This window comes from Danio aesculapii, chromosome 2 (assembly GCF_903798145.1).
Source record: "Danio aesculapii chromosome 2, fDanAes4.1, whole genome shotgun sequence".
NCBI classification, from domain to species: domain Eukaryota; kingdom Metazoa; phylum Chordata; class Actinopteri; order Cypriniformes; family Danionidae; genus Danio; species Danio aesculapii.
In genome coordinates, this window is record NC_079436.1 from 35,085,791 (window position 1) to 35,106,356 (window position 20,566).

The 20,566-nt window shown below is 35.2% G+C and overlaps 1 protein-coding gene across 1 annotated transcript in view; it reads left to right on the forward strand.

The window, feature by feature from the left end:
* The window catches only part of tnr (tenascin R (restrictin, janusin)), a 249,180-nt gene extending 241,051 nt beyond the window's left edge, over positions 1-8,129 (forward strand). The window contains exon 24 of the mRNA XM_056478025.1: positions 6,180-8,129. Coding sequence (XP_056334000.1) covers positions 6,180-6,296 — 117 coding nt within the window. The 3' untranslated portion in view covers positions 6,297-8,129. The remainder of the gene's footprint in view (positions 1-6,179) is intronic.
* Positions 8,130-20,566: the final 12,437 nt, after the last annotated feature.

The window sequence follows — 20,566 nt, forward strand, 5'->3', positions numbered from 1 at the left end:
AAGCAGTGACAAAACAACAACGTCCCATTAATTTCAGATAAGATCTGGGGATTTCTGGTGGCAGGATTGACAGTGTGTAGTGACATGATAAAAATTACAAATGGTTTTGGCAGTATGCATGGATTTAAATAGTATTTTTAAAGGTTGTTCATTAATGACTTAATTTACTGTTTAACTAATCAGTGCAGTAGTATAGCTGTAGTTGCAATAACACCCTCCAGTAATAATAATACATTCTATTTAAAGCGCCTTTTAAGAAACCCAAGGTCACTGTACAACATATATATATACACAATTTAATCATTTAAAATTGTACAACCTATATACAATTCAATAATATTTGCATAAACCAACAGTATAAAAATAAAGAAGATGATAAAATACAAAGACATGATACAGGATGTAGTATGCAGTTATAAAGAGTAAGTTATTTTGAACAGATGAGTTTCTGGATTTAAACAGAGGGAGAGAGTCAATGTTGCGGATTTCAGGAGGAAGAGAATTCCAGAGTTTTGGAGCAGAGTGACTGAAACCCCATTGTGCTGAAACAGGCAGAGGGAACAGAGAGGTGAATGAAGGAGAAGGATCTAAGGGAGCGGGAGTGAGTATTGGAAGAGATCAGACAAATTAGCTGGTGCGAGGTTATGGATGGCCTCGAATGTATGCAGGAGGATTTTATACAGGGTGTCCGCGGGGTCTTAAAAAGTATTAAAAGTTGATAATTAATATAGAGAAATTTAAGGCCCTTAAATAATATTAAAAAGTCTTAAATGCTATTTTGCAAGGTATTAAATTGTATATAATTTTTTATTATGCATTGCATGGTTTATGCTAAAGTTTGCCTGAATTTCATCTGCGAATATCAGGATGCTGTGTAGTTTATGAAATCAAAACAAAGCAAAACAAAGTCCTACTAGATTTGACATCATGCTGCATCGTTTACTGCAGTAACCAAGACAAGACATTATTTCTGCAGGCCTATAGGCGCCAGTCTGCTGAAATAGCTAGATTTAATAGGTTTTTATTCTGTATATGAATGATGTTTTCGTTTTGGATTAGTTTCTTACATTAATATTTGGTAAATATACTGTAGGTTAAAATATCATAATCTCTTAAAATCTTAAAATGTATGGAAAGAGTCCTAAAAAAGGTCTTCAAAGGTGTTGAATTTTACTCTCTGATTTCTTTATATACTCTGTTATATTCCACGCTGGGTTGGTTCGGAAGCCAGTGCAGATCTTGTAAAATGGGGATGATATGGTGAAAAGAAGGAGTTTTGGTGATGATGCGGGCAGCTAAGTTCTGGACCAGTTGAAGCTTATAGAGGAATTTCTGTTGAAGACCATAAAGGAGAGAATTGCAATAATCAATGTGTGAGGTGACAAGGCTATGTACAAGGATAGAGTTGGAGTGAGTGGTGAGAGAGCAGCGGAGATGATTTATATTACGGAGATAAATATGCAGAAAATATGCAGTAGCAGAATATTACTTACATTTACATTTACATTTAGTCATTTAGCAGACGCTTTTATCCAAAGCGACTTACAAATGAGGACAAGGAAGCAATTCACACAACTATAAGAGCAGCAGTGAACAAGCGCTATAGACAAGTTTCAGGTGTGTAAAGTCTAAGAAGCAAAGCATTAGTAAAAAATTTTTTTTTTTTTTTTTTTTTTTTTTTTTTTTTTTGGAGAGAGAGAGAGAGAGAGGGCACAGTTAGTGGTATAGCCAGAGAGGTTCTTTACAAAAGAACAAAAACACTTTCTGGTCAAATTATATCTTTATTTGATCATCAGTAATACTCTAAAACTAAACTGCTCAAATTAATTAAATGAAATTAATCTACTTAACTCAGATTTGTACATAATAAAAACATTAGTGAACGAAATATCTGATTGTATTTCGCTGAACTTAAACTGATTGAGTTGTGGCAAGTTTCTAGTTTCCCAAGCGTGTCTGGCATCAGACTGTTTAAAGAGAATCAATGTTCAAATATGTATTATTTATTGTGTGTTTTGCTCAAGAATAATATTCTGAGTGTTAGCATCTACATTCTGTTCAGTTGAGGAGTTACAAGTGTTTATGTTTAGGTTTTGTAGGGTTAGCATTGTGTTAAAGAATAGAGCCTGTGGTCAGGTTGAAGATGAGCTGAAAAAATATCAGTGTTTAAAAATTATACAATTTCTTAATATAAGTTAATAAATAAGATTGCTTAGAAATGTATAGTAAATTTAACACATGTTAGTCTGCTAATAATTAGCATTTAATTATGCGATGTTTTTCCATGCATCAATTAAAATAGTAAGTCGTGGGCGCCATTAGCTTAGTGGTTAAGTGACCCGAGTTCGATTCCCGGCTCGAGGTCCTTTACCGACCCTTCCCCTCTCACTGCTCCCAATGCTTTCCTGTCTGAAACCTCAACTATCCTATCTCAATTAAGGGTGAAAAATCCCTAAAAAATAATTATTAAAAAAAATTAAATAAATAGTTAGTCTACATGTTTTGAAGTAATTGGTTTACACAAATGTTCCGAGTATTTTAAAGTGTAATAGCATTTTCTAATAAAACATTCAGACATACAGCCTATTAGTTACATTGAAGTGAATCTTAATCTATGTTAAGCTGCTTTGGCACAGTCTATATTGTATAAAGTACTATAGAAATAAAGCTGAATTAAACTAGAAACACCCACTAGTGATCTGAGGCACAAAGACACCACAACTTTTCTAACGTGACCTCACTTTAATGTCTGCACGCATTGTTTCCACCGCCTATACATGGAGTTTCAAGAAGGCACAAGGAGCCTACACAGGCAAACTCTCACAGGAACTTATTACTTTGATTACCATCTTAATTCAGCTATTTGATCTTACACCTACAGGGCTTTGTGTGCTGTGACTCATTCTTTACGGTTTTGTTTGCAAGGGCAGGCACTAAAGACAGGAAACATGCAAGAGCATTTGAAGTTAACTGAAAGAGTCACGGGGCAATGAGTAAAAATATTCTAGAGCCGTCCTTACTCAATTGCATTGTCATGTCCTGTTGTCTCACTGTCTGCTTTCATTTCAGCTTTCTCACAAGTGTTAGGGTCTTGGTTTAGCTTATTATAAACCGACAGGGCTGCATTTTCTCTTTATATCTGTGGGATCTTTTCATAGAAGCAGAGGTTAATAAAGGTCTATAGAAGAGATGTGCTCATGACTTTGTGAGACATTTCAGTAGCAAAAAAAAAAAGAGTCTTCAAAGCTGTTTGTACACAGTGAACACGTACGTTTCTGTACATATCATTGGGTACTGAAATATTAGCATACAGCATGTAAAACAAAACTATTTACCTACAAATTGTAATTGTACTTTGTTATACAAGCAGAAACTGACAAATTGGCAAGTAGATTTGTAGCCCAATTTCAAAAACTGATCTACACGTGTTTATTATTGATGAGAAATTTGATCTAAAAGTTTATCTGTCGAATAGCAATTATTGTTGTTGATAAACCCTAGGCTTACTGAGGTGCGTTATCAGTCTTAACTGTCTTTTTTAATGTATATTGTGTGCTTTGTATTGTTTTGTTTATCTTTTGTGGTATTAAACCTAGTGTCTGGAGAATAAAGAGAATATATTTCATTTATTTCCATAAAATCTAAATATGAATTTAGTAGTGTAGTACAACATATCAGTTTCTGAATATTGGAAGTCATGTCATTTATTGATTTTGGATGTTTAAATGTTGACAGGTATTTTTAGACTTTATCAGTCTTCAGCTATAACAGTATTTCCAGGATTTTAATAGTGCATTCCTTAAATTAGGTCGTAAGATTCTTAAACACTAATACTGTATTAGTGCATCACAGTGGCACAGTGGGTAGCATGATCACCTCACAGCACGAAGGTTGCTGGTTCGAGCCCCAGCTAAGTCAGTTGGCATTTCTGTGTGGAGTTTGCATGTTCTCCCCATGTTCGCGTAGGTTTCCTCTGGGTGCTCCGGTTTTCCCCACACTCCAAAGACATGCGCTATAGGTGAATTGTATAAGCTAAATTGGCCTTAGTTTAAGTGTGAAATAGTGTGTATGGGTGTTTCCCAGTGGTGAGTTGCAACTGGAAGGGCATCCGCTGCGTAAAACATATGCTGCATAAGTTGGCAGTTCATTCCACTTCAACCCCTGATTAATAAAGGGACTAACCCGAAAAGAAAATGAAAAAATGAATGAATAATACTCTATCAATGTTTCAGTTAATGATACTCAGTGATACCCATTTTAAGCTTGCAAGTTAATACAGTTCCATTATGCTGATATTGTATGTTTTAGTGTCTGTGTACCCATGTGAAAGTGTTACTCATGTGGCTATGTTAGAACCATAAATTATATACTGTATGAATTACCTACACTATGAATGCTATTAAGATCATAAAAGGTTCTGGGAAGTTTAAATCCTTAGATTTTTTTAATTTAATGTAATTTGTTTAATGTAAAACATGCTACTGTATAAGTGCTTTTATATCATTGCCATCCCACCAATGCATGTATAGTAGTAAAGAGGCAAATGCAGGTCTGTGCTGAAGCCCATCAAATATGACTCTTAACACAAGCAGAGTGCCGGTATTAGGAAAGAGTGGATGAACCTTATTTTTTAAGGAAGTTCCAAACCACTTCAGAATTTGCTCTGTAGTCAATTGCATTTTACTGCAGATTCAGTTGAAGCAGGTCACAATGGGGTATATGTACACAAACTTTTAATTTCAGGCCGCCAGCCCCAGGGCTTTAGGTTAATCATCATCCCATACAAAATCTTCTCTTCCTGGCTAAGATATGACAAAAAAAGGGTCTCAGACCAAACAAGAAGCACTGCATTAAATTCTATTTTTTCCACTCCATGTCTTCAAAATATGAAAATTAATTTTACCCTAGTATTTTCAGTGGAATTTCTGCGCTAGCCTGCAGCTAATGACGGCGCCTGCGTCTTTCATCTCTTTTTACACTTTAACAACCAAATGGATGCTTAAGTCTATTTAACTGAATGTATTTTAATTACATTACAACATTGATGCTGTAAAAGAAACCTTATGAAATTGAAAATAGCAAGGGCGTAGACTCGTTTTTGACATTCATGGGGACATACATCCCTAGAGCGCATGCATTGCTCAAATAGTTTTGGCTTTTGAAAACAGGAAAAAAAATATTATAATTTAAAATAAACTCTTAATAATACAAATAACAATTAATGAATCATGTTACAAATGTCAAATTGTCAATTGTCAACAATAGCAAATGTCACTTTACATGATTTTACAGCAATCTGGCTTTGGAGGTATGAATGTAGAGAAATTTAGAGAGCTGTGTGATGCAATTGAACTGTTTTATCTCAATAATTGTTTTTCATAATTATGAAGGCCAAAATGGAAACTGAATTTCAATAAATTGCAGTCTTATTTAATGGTATTATAGTGAACTCATAGCAAACTTGACTTAAACACTTTGTGCACAGGTAGGTTACTATGGGTTGACGGAGCTTTGTTTTATTTTGAAGTCGATAAAATTATTGGTAGGGACATTTCAGAAATTGGTGGGTATTGGTGGGGATACGTCCCCTCTGTCTATGCCAATTCTACTCCTTTTGGAAAATAGTCACATAAAGCTTTCACCGGAAGTTCATCATTGGCTGAAAAACACTAGCTGTGCGTATAGCCCATCTGATGCTGAATTATCAGAAAGACTTAACGCAAGATAATGCTGTGTTTAACATATTGGATGCAACAGTATATGGTCACACCACATACAGTAAGTGTGAATAACTGTTTTTGATACGAGCTCATTATTACATCATTATTACTTTTTATTACAGCTCATTGTAAATGTTGTTACAGATCGTTTGATTGTATTTATGTGCTTTTAATCTAAATGACACCATCATCTATCTTTTGAAACTGTAAAATAAAAATAAAATGTATTTTTCAAAATATGTAAAACTGCTAGCTAATCATCGCAGTTTGCATTCATATTCTTTTAACAATCCTTCAGCTCTATTCAAACAGAACAGTAATTATATACTATTACTTCTAAAGGATGATTTTTATGTATAATCTTGATAACATTATACATAAGTGGCCCTAAATGCAACTTGTGGCTCTACTACTACTGCTGTTTGTGTATTAACTTCTCTTTTTTTTTTACTTTGGCAGGGTATAAACTGGTATCACTGGAAAGGCCATGAGTTTTCCATCCCTTTTGTGGAGATGAAGATGAGACCGTTCAACTACCGCAGCATCAGTGGCAAACGGAGGAGATCCACTCATTAATCCACCGTCCTTCTAGCGCTTTCTATTTTTAAACAGGGTGAGGAGGACACAAGGAGCGATGTAATTTATTTAAATCTTTTGAATGACAAAACCCCTCTGACGAATGTCTGATGTAAATTGTAAACCTCGAGGTTCGGTGACTTTCTTATGTGTAATGCTGTTTGTTCAATTCTGGGAGATTAAGGAAGACTAGGTAGTGTTTGGGTCACACTTTATTTTGATGGTCTGTTTGTTGAATTTAAGTTACACTGCATCTACATGCCAACTAATTCTCATTAGATTATAAGTAGACTGTTAGGTTAGGTTTGGGGTTAGGGTTAGTGTAAGTTGAAATGTACTTGAAAAGTTTCTTATAGTCAGTTAAATGTCTGTTAAAGGAGCAGTATCAACAGATATTATGCAGACAGTCTACTAATACTCAAATGGAGCATCAAAATAAAGTGTTACCAAAGTTTGAGATTGTTCGGCACGTTTACAGTGTTAGGCCTGCAGAAAGAAACCTAATTAATAAGTAAAGAAAGGATCATTTCTCCCTTTGAGACAAAAAAAAAACATTTTAGAAGAAAATGAATGCCCGTTAAAATGAGATGCTTCTATTTTTATAAGTGATGAGAAAAAACCTATAAAAAAGTAGCCGATTGATTTTTGGTCAGTTTTAATTCGTGTTCATCACACTTTATAGTGTTACATTTTGCACTTACCGCACCATGAACAGTTTGTTTTTAATGTATTTCATCTCATATTTAAATATAATAACAGTTGGAGATTTTACTGTTGAGGAACTGCAAAGAGTTCTTACACCGTTTTCTGAAAAGGTGAAAACACAAAATTCTATAATTGTTGAAACCTCAGAAACCAAAGAATTATTCAGTATCTGAGGTCAAAATTTGATTGGGAAAAATACATCAGATTCATTTCAATCAAATAACCCCCCCCCCCCCCCCCATTTTATTTGCATTTTATTTTATTTGAGCTTTTTGTTTACACTACAGAGTTTTCAACTAAAAACAGAACACTTTTGTTGGCATTTTGTAGCCTGAAAAATGCTAACTTTTAAAAATGCAAACACATTAACTAGTGAAACTTTTCAAAAACACAAAGGAATTCTATTTTTAGTTGATAACTGTACTGGAAACATTAGAAAATGCTTAGGAACGCACTGATATGTACATATGAAGAAGACTTTTACGTATAGTAGTTCTGTCTCACACTCAATGCTTTTGAGTGGATCAGTGGTTTTTGTTCCTGTAGACTTGAAGGAACAATGCCGTCCATCTGTGTCTTAGTAAATCCTTTAGGTTAATAGCAATTCATAGTTGAGTGCAGGAGAATTGTTTTTTGCCACTTCAGTAATGCTTGCAGAGTGAAGACCATCTGAAAGGTTCTTTTCATAGGTGTTTAGTTCCTTTCATACAGAATTGATATAAAGTGGAGTTTGTCAGACACCTGCTGATAACGCTTGAGCATTCAAGACTTGCCAATTCACAATAGGTCATAAAAGCAATGCAACTCTCTTAGTGCAACTTAGAACATAGTCTTACTTCTTTTACTTTTTCTACCTGACAAGAATATATTATTTCATTGTGTAGTCTAACAAGGCCCCATTGTGTTTTGTACAGTGACAGAAAGGTTCGTTAAGGAGTGCGGCTATGTCATATTTTTCTAGACCTTTTCTGAATGAAACGTAACTCTTACCTCAGCTAGATAATTGTTTTTCTACTAGTGCATTACTCTCCGTTTGTGGTTTAGAGGGGGTTAATTGTCTAATTAACTCCTGGCATTGTTTTCTGTGTATTCTTTTGTGAAAAAAAGACTAAAACTACTGTCAGTTATTACAACTTGTTTATTTATTCATTTTTTTTTTTTTGTATTAATATTACTAAAATGCTAAAATTCATTTAAAATATTGGTAACACTTTTTAGTTTAGGTCACAATTTACAGTATTATCAAACCATTAACTAACACTACTAACTTCTAATTAGCTGTTTATTAATAGTTAGTAAGGTAAAAGTTGGGTTTAGGTTTTGGGTAGGATTAGGGATCTAGAAGATGTTCGTACTTTATAACTACTAATGAACAGTTAATATTCTAATAATAGTTAGGTAAAAAGCCAGTTTAATTTAAGACCTAAATTAAGTGTTACCAAAATATTTTAAACATCTAATGGATTGTTTACCCAGAAATGTAAATTTACTGTTAATTTCTTTCTGGCCATCTAAAATGTTGGTGACTTTTCTTCAGTTTAACCTCAATAAAGCAAAAACAAACAAATTCACAGTTTTTAGTGATTTGTAAAAGGTCACCTACACCTTAGATGCCCCGTGAGTCAGTAAATTAAAAACAGATTTTCAATTTTGGGTGAACTATTCCTTTAAGGCAAAAATGGAAGTGCTTATGAAAAATATAACGAATATGTCAGTATTAATATATGCTATTGTCACCACATAAAAATTACAGTAAGTTATTTGATGTAAATTACATCAAATTTGAACAGTTGGATTTAATAATCGTATTCACAAAACATTTTATTTTGCCACCAATGCTGTGTTCACACCAGAAGCGTGAACATTTTGAGTTTACTCGCTTCATTTGTGTGTCAAATTTGCTTCACAATAGACGTGGATTCGCGTCATGTGCAGGGCTTCTGTTTGCCTGGTAACTCTTTGCTTGCTTGTTAGCTTCGTTGTAACATGGATTTTAGTGAGAGAACAGCTGAGCTTTATGTACTTTAGAAAGGCTGATAAACAGCGTTGATTCGTCGGTGTCGCAGGAGGATTTTTCATCGTGACACCAACAACAGGCGTTATGTCATAATCACGCCTCTACAAGACAAAGCTCCTGATTGGGTAATGTGGCGCGAATGTCAGCTGAAATTCAGATTTTTCAACTCGAGCAATAAAAACGCGCAAAATACTCAACTCGCTTCATTCTTACGCCGCGTCATTTGCGTCTAACATGCCACAAGATGTTTTTTTGTGTCTTTGCATTGACTTAACATGTAAATCACTCACGCTTGAAGCTTCATCCGCATCTGGTGTGAACACAGCTTAAGAGTTCTCTGACATAAATCATTTGAGTCGACAAAACTGTCAAGACAAACGTTTACTAACGATTAGAGAGAAGTCTTAATCTATAAGTTAGGACAGGGTTGACGTTGTTGCTGATGTCAGTTTGACGTCTTCAGCCACAATACTCTTAAACACGCCCTTCTTAGCGTTACTTTGCTATGAGGGAATGATGCGCAAAAAGCAAGCCCCGCCTCCTACTCAATATTCTGTTTCAGTTTGAAGTACAGCAACACACTGGAATTTTATCAACACAGACTTTAACTGGACATAAATTTTGTTTAAATGTTTTTGCCATTTTTCGCTTTGAGTACGTTTTTTAATTTCTTACCATATTGGAATACCCCATGAATTTTGTTTTTAAAAAGTTTTGATTTGGTCTTAGGCCCCATTTACACTTCCAGTTAAATGTGACCCAATTCCGATTTTTTGCTCATATGTGAGACAGATCAGATCTGTTCTATGACCGTGTCAAAATAGCGCATGCATTCAGATATTCAGAGGTCGGTTTTAGGCCTTCATATGTGGAAATAAATATGTGACAATGCGACTATCATGTAAACAGGCAGATCGGATTTATTGAGGCATTCCGTTTTGTACTTCATTAAACTTGCGACAATGTGGTGCTTCTCTGTTGTTTAATGATGTAGAAGGAAGAGCGTGTGTGGAGACGCCGACACGGTAAACAACAACAACAGAGGAAACATGCAGGAGGAAAGTGGTCAATCGCCACAATTTGCTCCCACTAGACCTGAGATCTCTCTCATAGCCACAAAATCCTCTGAATGGTGGTGGACACCTTATATAAATCATTGGCGCAAACTGCTATGATGGCCCTTTCGCTCCTCCTCCGCCTCAAAATCATTTTAAAGTTGGGCAAACTTCACATATAATTGTATGGCAAGTGTAAACACATGAATCGCATATGGCTAACAATTAAAAGAACGTGTAAACGGACAGGCAAAAAAATCTGATAAAGGCAACAAATTGGAATTGAGCATCAAGACCTGACAGTGCAAACGGCAAACTTAGTGACTTATTGATCAGGGGCTAGTTTTAGCCCTAAAATAATTTGTGAAATACTCTTAAGAGCAAAAATTTTGCTGAGTTTGACCATTATTTTGAGATTTTCTCCTAAATCAGCATGTTAGGAGCTACTTTTAGCCTTAATATGTTTTGTGAATACGGGTCCAGATTCTTAGATAAATATTCGTTGGTTCCCCGTTGTGCTTCTTTTCTAATAACAACTGTTTCTCATAGGCACAAATCTCCTAATGAGCCTCGTCTGAAAGATGCACTGTGATGTCTTCAAAGAGTTTCTACCCTTTTCCTTTGCTGCTTTTTCTTTTGAGAAGTGAGATTAGAGAGTGAAGCAACAGCTGGGATGGGAACCAGAAACCAAGCAAATTCTTAATCAGTTCAATGTAATTGCATTTAACACTGGGAAAAAAAGTCTTACATTTTGAATGCACCAGAAGGCATCGTTTTCTCCCGTTACTGCTCTGTGGACAATACTGTATGGGTAGAAATATGTGTTCCTTGTGTTTTTCTAACCATTTCTTTCAGCAAGTTAATTGTTTGTGGGTTCCCAATGAAGGAATAGAAAGTTCAGTGTTGTGTAAACTGACTTGAGACGGATCTCAGCAGAGAGGACAGGGCCAGATTTCCCTTCATTATTCATTAACTCAGCATATGGTGAGGATACTTTAGTCCCCTCCGTTCTGACTTGCCTTTCATCCGCCAAACCACTTATGGCTCAACATTAACACTCTTAAAAACACGATACACACAACACATGAAAGACTGTGTGTTATGGAGGCAAAAAAAGTCATTTTTACCACACTCATGTGCATTTATTTAATTTGAAACATTATGATATTGGAAAAAAAAGCCCCACATTTTGTACTTGTGAAGATGTGTTTAGCATGAACACTATTGAAGCAGGTCGTGTGTGCTAAAGAATGGTCTTTGAGACATTTCTCCTTAACTTGCTAACCACATTGTGAGATAACCTTGGATATTATTGTAACAGATCGAATTAGCTCTAGTTTAACTTAAAATGTGCTGTATAGTTCCTTTTTTAATACATTTTCTACACATTAATAAAATATTCAAAATACAAAACTGAGTCCGACTGTGATTTGGGGTATTTTTATAGCACCGTTGCAGACTGTGGTGCATTTAACAGCCTATAGTATAAATGATTAACCATTGTATGTATGGGTTTTCTAAAAAATTGCTAAATATTAGTTCAACCATATTTTTAGCTAAAGCCACTGACTTTATTCCAGAGGCAGTGAATGAATTATATTTGAAATGCACAGACTGATTATTTCACTTTATAAGATTATCATAAGAAGCTAGCAAAGTTCATTTTGTTTGACCTGTGTTTCTCAAAATGCCTGTTGCCATTGTCTTGAATTGTATGAATCACTAAGGATCATGATTTAATTTTATTTTACTGTTATACTGATAAAGTAAAAAGTCACCTACATATCAGGGCGAATACATGAATAGAACTTCCTTATTTATGGGTAAGGGATTTATACAACATTGATTGACAAGCAACATACCAGCTGCACTGTTTATATCACTGCTCTTGACAGTGTTTGTGCATCTCTAATAAACTGTCAGTCTGTACATTTGTGATGGAGATTTTACAACATTTTCTGTTTCTGCAAGGTCATAGTGATCCCAGTAGGTATCAAAAAATGTCTGAACGAACCATTGAATCATTCAAAACCATTTAAAATGCATATTTCAGATTTGAAAAAATGCAGACAGTGACCTCTAGTGCAGTGGTCCCCAACCACCGGGCTGCGGACTGGTACCGGCCCATGGATCAATTGGTACCAGGCCACACAATAAATCATGAATTAGTTCTGTTTATTTATTAACTGGGTCTGAATGATCTTTTATTTTGAAAAGTCTTTATTTTGAAAAATGACCGTATTCTCTCGCTCTTGAGCGCCAAAATTTAACCCATAATCTATCAAAACGAGTAAGAAACGGACGTCTTTGGAAAGTTTCTGTGCGAAGAGGAAAAGGCCCAGTGAAGGATCTACAAACTGCCAAAGAATGAATCCGCAACCCATTTGTCAGTAAATCAGGTGAATCCTCTATGACTGTGTGATAAAAAGATCAACTGCTGGAGATTGCAAATGACAGTGGCCAGGGGTCGTTCCCAAATCTCGTATTTTCTGCATGCAAGCTTATTATTTCCAATTATGGGTGCCGGGGGTTGAGGGGGTGGGAGGTCAACACGCTGTGTTGGGGCCCCCAGAGTTAGGGTTAGGGGCCCCAATTAATCCCAATTAATCCCCCCGCTCTTCACTTTCGTTCACAACATCATCCCACCCACATCCCAATTAGAAAGTCATGTTAATTTAATTTAACATGTCAGTATTAATTTATATTATGCCAGTGAGTAAACTATTAAATAATTTAAATTAAATTTACCTAAAAGTGACAGTTCCAAGAAAATAAGTATAGTTAAAATATAAACATTAAGTCTGTAAAATACACTATTAAAAGTGCTGATGATTGTGATAGTGTTGTATTGTCGTCTTGCAGGTTGTATCTCCGCTTTAATGCGCTTTTTAAATAAATAAATAAAAAACAAAGCAGCTGCTTGCTATCACAACAGCAATAAGATCCAATGGACGGACGATCGCTTTCACTCCAAAATGGCGGAATAGCTGGCTGTTGCTGAGTGCTGCTGTTGCAATGGAACGTTCTATTGAGTGTCGCCTCTTGGTGATTCTAAGCACTTTGGTAAAACTTACTGAAGTGTATCGTCAATTAATTGTTTAATTAGTGTTTTAACCACAGATATATAAACATGTCACTTAACATATTACATTTACCTCAGGAAAGCCAATCAGTATTCAAAACAGTAAGCAAGAAATAAATGTAAATTTAATGCTCTCCATCTCTTACTCTGAGAAATGTATTCACTAAACATGTACAGTAACTAAGCATTCACATCGTGGGTTCAATTATACTCAGCCAAACTGTGAAATAAACAAAACGCTATTGGCTTTAGCTAAAGCAAATTCATGATTCAGTTGGAATTGTGTCACACTCTCTGCATTTTAAGGCACTTCAGGAGACTTTAACTTTACAAAAAATACTTTGGGTTTAACACAGTTGCTGCGTTCATTTCTTTCGAAATGTTTTCTCACTAACTCCTCAAACTAAGAAATTTTGAGTGTAAAAAAAGATCCCACAAGTACTTGCAACATTTTTGTGATATCCATTGTCCGATCAACTCAAAGTCCAGCATGCCATTAGGCAAGAAACACTTCAGATGTCACAGATCACAAAGCATTAATCTCAAGCTTTGAAAGCGTGCTTCAGTTTTTCGACAAGCTTCACAGCAAATCAATAGTGTCAAATAAAAAAAACACTCGCAATCATACTGTCAAAGTGTCGGTCTGACTTTGACCTCTGTATGAAAATTGTGCAGAGACCTAGTATACGCTTACGAAGAACATATTAAGAAGAACCAATTTTTGTGACGAGTACTGAACAGAAATTGAGTCACTGGTGGCTGCTTGGTGATATAAATTTATGTAGCATATATTTGTGCAACTCCTGTTAGTGCGTCATAGTCTTCACAGCCACATGGAACGCTCTTGCTAGGTGTTAATTTATGATCTAAAAATAAATAAGAAATCCTTATTGTATTCAATTCTGTTCTGGCTTCCAGCTCTAATAACCCCTTTTATCTACATGAGGCGGGTGGACAGAAGTCTCGAACTGACTTGCAAGGGCTTGTATTAAAGTACCATTAATGCTCTGCTTTTCAATGCTTTTTTCTGCAGTACGACCTAGAGATTAGAGCATGCCGCCGGTATTTACTGTGCACATTTAAAGTGGCCCGATAATGCACTTTACGGCCCGATCACCGCCTGCAATGTTTGAACCCTCCGGCCTCAGAAGCTCATCTCTCTATTATGAGAGCTGTAGGTCCCTGTATGGGTCTGATGTAAGTGGGCAGAGCACACCACCCCCCCCAAATCTTCACAAGTCACTGAACGCTGCCAACTAATCACTTCTGACACCAGAAGAAGAGGCTGGGCGGCTGCCTGTAGGAGGACTTGCTAATGGCAGAGCACACGGGTTAAAACAGACACCATGATCAAACCTCTGCAGCCGCTTCAACGGAACCAGTGGAGGTGTGTTCAGCGTGGAGGAACACCAGCAATCACTGCACATCTGAAGGTAAGCTTCATACTGCATTCTTGTTTACAGAAGGATGAATAGTTTGCTGAAAGAAATGATGTGTTTGTGGATGTAGTTTTTTTACTTGACCTTGACGGGTCAGTGGGACTATAGGAAATGAGCTGAGATGCTTTAAAAGTGTGATATTCTGCAGTAGTGTTGTTTATTCATAAACAGACAAGCTGTCACTGGTGTGGTATCTTTTTTAAAAGGTGCGGTTTGTACCAAAACGGTCCATAGTGGTATACCTTAAAGTACATTAGTACCTATAGTATAGGGTTCATATTGCTACCCTAAAAGTACATATTAGGATGTAAAGGGTCTATATTGTACCTTAAAGGCACATATAAAAATAGGTCTGCCTGGAAAAAGAGACTGTGAAGTCTTAATGGGACTCTTCCTTGCTAAATAAGGGGATAAATATAATATTAGTACATTAATGTACAAAAATGTATACCTTTTAAAAAGGACTGCCTCTGTGACAGTTTTATGTACAGTTGTTTCTGTGAATTTGGAGCTTTACTTAATTTTATTCATGGTATGATCATTAAGTCATGACATAAGTTTTGATGTTACTTTAACTTCTAAGTTAAATACATTTAATTTTAAAGTGTTTTTAATCTTTAATTTGATGTAAATTTAAATTATTTGTAAGGTTAATGTATGGTTGGTTAATGAAATATAATGTAGGTTAATGAAATAAGGTTAACTTTTTTCATATTTTCAAAGTAGATTACTCTATTTTCCCAGACGGAAATAACCTATATAAACACATATGTTTTAATATAGGTTTTGATATAGGTTTTAATATATGTGACACATAAAAATGGTCAGTTTTCCTATATTATATGTACATATATGCTCATATATGTACATATACAGTTGAGGTCAGAATTATTAAATCCCCTGAATTATTAACCTCCCTGTTTATTTTTTCCCCATTTTCTGTTTAATAGAGAAATTTTTTTCAACATGTTTCTAAACATAAATAACTCATTTAATAACTCATCTCTAATAACTGATTTATTTGATCTTTTCTATGATGACAGTTAATAATATTTTACCAGATATTTTCAAGACACTTCTATACAGCTTAAAGTGACATTTAAAGGTTTAATTAAGTTAACTGGGCAGGTTAGGGTAATTAGACAAGTTATTGTATAACGATGGTTTGTTCCGTAGGCTTAAAGGGGCTAATAATTTTGACCTTAAAATGTTTTGTTTTTTTTATTAAAAACTGCTTTTATTCTAGCCAAATAAGACTTTCTCCAGAAGAAAAAATATTATCAGACATACTGTGAAAATTTCCTTGATCTGTTAAACATCGTTTGGGAAATATATTAAAAAGAAAAAAATTCATAGGGGGGGCTAATAATTCTAACTTCAACTGCATCTGTGTGCATATATGCACATACATGTTCACCTATATATTAGTAAAATTATTAAAATTCATAGCTGCAGACAACATAAATAAAAGGCCATATGTAGAATTTAAATTTTTTTTAAATTACTTAAGAACAATGAAATAGTACAAGAAAAAATATATAGTACAAGAACAAAAATAAGACAAAAAACTGAACTGAAAAAAAAAAAAAAACTACAAACCATTTTGTTATACATTTCCTTCTTTTCCACTATATCTTCATACAAGAAGAATTGACCTTGTAAATGTTTCAGGAAAACATGTCGACATTATAGCTTTCCATCTCCTCTCACTTATTTGCCACAGTTAAATTCCATAACATACCAATTACTGTACATGTAATACCAGTTTCAAGTGTTCGCACATACATACGTTTTTTGCAGTTTTTATTTTTCTTAGTTCTTAGTAATTGCCTTTAAGAGAAAATATGAGCTAGGCATCATCTATGACAGTTGCCAAAGTGAGAATTGAGCTATATAAGAGACAGACATATCTTGTATGTGTACATATAGGGCTAATATGTGGATATAAAGAATCAATGCAGGAGACCTAAATGGCCTGTATATGCACCTCAATTTTGCTTATATGTGGCATATATACACATATATGCAGCATATATATTATCATATATGTGCAAATATATCCTGCATATAGGTTTCATATATACGCAAATATGCTCATACAGGTTCTTTCCATGTGGGTTACCAATTCATAAGAGCATGGGGGTTTATTTAGGCTTAATATTAATAATAAAGTAACTACAAAAATAAAAACACTGATATTTATTATTTTTAACTGATTAATTAGACATAGTTTTGATTGTAGAAGGCCGTGTTCATTCACACAGAGACACGGTAGTTCATGTTGCAACTCATTTCAGTTGTTGACAAGTTGCTTGAATTTCTAGGGCACATTTTAACTTGCATGAGATGAAGAAAGGGAGCTCTTATACAAAGCAGTCTTTTCTGAGTTTGTCAGCCATGTTGGGAATTCATGCTCTCAGGCAACATCAACCTTCTTGTATTGAGCAAGCCTGAGCTTTTGTCCTTTTATCAAGATGTCACAACATACGGTGCGAAAACCACAGAAGTGCCCTTTAGGGCTGGAAAACCCAGTAATAAGTATGGGCCTGAGGCCTTTTATGGCATGCATTATTTTGCAACTGTTTTTGTCTTTTTGCCTCAATATGGTCCATGATGGAGCCAATAGTTTAGGCCAACTGAATCATTCTATTTTAAGCTTTCTTGAATGTTAGTATCCTTGAGTTAGATTACCGTCTTAAACCACATCCCCCCCTCCAGTCCCAAAAAAGTTTCTTCCTTAAAAAAAAGATGAAGTCTTTTTTTTAAGGGGAAGGAAATGTATCAGCGACATTCTCACACATCTCTGAGGTTTTTTTTCTTCTTGTGAGATACTGGCTTGATATATTTTAGGTAACTTAGCTGATATTATGAACAGCAATGGCAACCTAGCATTAAGAGAGCGATTATTTACATTAAAATCTAAACATATAAGATGTATTAGACCACAAATTTGAAGAATACTGATAATAACCTCACAATTACAGTTTCCTTCGACTTCCAGTGTATTTTTGATCCATATAAATCAATAGAGAATAAGGTTATATGCAGTAGGTTTGGAACAACATGAGATTGAGTAAACTGATCATTTAATGCATGATTTGTTGGTACCTTAAAAATGCATATTAGCATGTAAAGGGTCTATATCTTAAAGGGGACCTCCTGGAAGAAAAGACTCAGTGGAACTCTTCAGAATAAAGGATGAATATTATATTAGTACCTGATTGTACAAAAAATATTGAAAATAGAATTGAAAATTTCTGATAGTGTGAAACAACCATGCTGTACAATGTTTTAATGTTACTTTAATGTTAATATACAATTATGTGTTAATTACATTTAATACATCTTTAATATGATGCAAGTTGAAACTACTTAAAGTTGAAAATTTTTTAATTTAAGACATTTTAAGACATTTTCAAAACAAATGACCATATTTGAACAGTGTGTTGAGAGCTTGGGGAGGAGGGGGGTATTTAGAATTAATATAAAGGATGAAGTAACTGAAAAAAAAGGAAAACAATTAATTAGACAGTTCTTTGATTGCTAATTATTTTATTATATTATCTTTTACCTCAATGTGGTCTAAACTGGAACCAATAGTTTAGGCCAAATGAATCATTCTATTTTAAGCTTTCTGTTGTCAAAAAAAAGACAAAAAATTTGTCTCTTTGAATTAGATCATTGAAGTTTCAGATGCTAATGACCTCATGTCTTTAACCACCCAAACGCCAAAAACACCAAACAAAAAAAGTTTCTTCCTTAAAAAAAAAGATGAAGTCTCTTTTTTAAGTGGAAGGAAATGTATCACAGCAACATTCTCACATTTCTCTGATTTTTTCTACTGAGTTACTGGCTTAATATAATTTAGGTAACTTAGCTGATATAATGACTACCTAGCATCACAAGATAATGCGATATGTGTTAAGAGAGAAAATCTAAACATCAGAATCAGAATCAGAAAGAGCTTTATTGCCAGGTATGTTCACACATACGAGGAATTTGTTTTCGTGACAGAGCTTCTACAGTGCAACAGGATAACAGAGACAGGACAAAAAAACAGATAATAAAAATAAAAAATAAATAAATAAAATTGAGAAGTAAGTAGTGAATGCAAATATACAGATTGACAAGTGTATGTACATGTTTATTACTATATACAACGTTATATGTGCAGCTGTTATGTGCAAATTGGCATGTAAAGTGTGTTGTTAAATAAGTGTACATGTGTATAAAAGTGTATAGCAAGTAGTGATGTTGGTTCCACAATTATTATCATCAAGTGTTCATGAGATGGATTACCTGAGGGAAGAAACTGTTTCTGTGTCGGGCTGTTCTGGTGCGCAGTGCTCTGTAGCGTCGACCAGAAGGTAAAAGTTCAAAGAGGCAGTGTGCTGGGTGTGAGGGGTCCAGAGTGATTTTGGCAGCCCTTCTGCTCACTCTGGATAAGTACAGTTCTTGGGGAGCAGGAAGGGTTGTACCAGTGATTCGCTCAGCAGTCCGAACTATTCGACGTAGTCTTTGGAGGTCATATTTAGTAGCTGAGCTAAACCAGACAGTTATTTATGTGCAGATGACTGATTCAATGATGGAGGTGTAGAACTGTTTCAGCAGCTCTTTTGGGAGCTTAAACTTCCTCAGCTGACGAAGAAAGTACAGCCTCTGTTGAGCTTTTTTGACAATGGAGTCAATGTGAGTGTCTGAGAGATGGTGGTGCCCAGGAACCTGAATGACTCCACTGCTGCCCCAATGCTGTCCATGATGCTCAGTGCACATTTAATATGTATTGAATCACAAATTTAAAGAATACTAATAATCTAACAATTTCAGCTCCCTTCAACTTACATTGTATTTTTGAACCATACAAATCAATGGAAACCAAAGCTTTCTTCAAAATATCACATGCTATCTTAAAGAATTAAGGTCATATACAGTAGGTTTAGAGCAACATGAGGATCAGTGTAATCATTTTATGCATGAATTATTCCAAAAAGATATTTGACCATTCTAACTTTAAACATGGCTAATCAAATCCAATATCTTTGGCTTAGTCTCTATTTCAGAGATCGCCACAGCGGAATAAAATGCCAACTATTCCAGCATATGTTTTACGCAGTGAATGCCCTTCCAGCCGCAACCCAGAACTGGGTAACACCCATACACACTTATTCACATACACACTCATACACTACGGCTAATTTAGCTTGTTCAATTCCCCTATACCCCATGTCTTTGGACTGTGCACTCAAACCAGCAACCTTTTTGCTGTGAGACGATAGTGCTAACCACTGAGCCACCGTGTCACCTTCAAATCTGATTTCAAATCTGTTTATTTTTTATTAATTTGTAAATGTTCTATTACTCTTTCCTCTCAAACTCTCATACTGATATATATATAAATCTCCCAATGGGAGGGAGGTTGCAATGGGTGTGAAGACAAGAAGTTTCACACCCTGTAAATGTGCATAATTTCTAAAATAAGAAGTTCCTTATTTTGAGAAATGCGTCCAGTACAAGAAACACAACGTTTACCTCATACTGTACTAAAACTATACACAAAAACCAAGCTGAAAAAGTTGAAATTGCAAGATTTGGAGGGAACAGGTCCATTTATGGCAGAGCGCTGAGCATTTTCTGTTCCCTCCACTTGTTTTCATAGCACAGTTCTGATACATTTCATTAGAATGACTCATGAGCTGCAGTTGTGACTGGTTAGGAAGGGCCTGGACTATATTTGGATCCAGAGGCAGTCTGCTTTTATTTTTCATTAGGGGAGCTGCACGTAAACCCAACACCCTTGTGTTTCCAAAGCACACAGTGTTCAGTTGTTCAGTCCTGCTGATTCTGAAGGGTCCAATCGGAGGACAAAACGTCAGGCTGGGAGAGGAAGATCTTGCCTCAGCTTTGGGATGTTTAGGGCAGGGTGTGAATAACCGCAATAACAGAAGTCTTCACCTCAAGCTATGAGACATCAC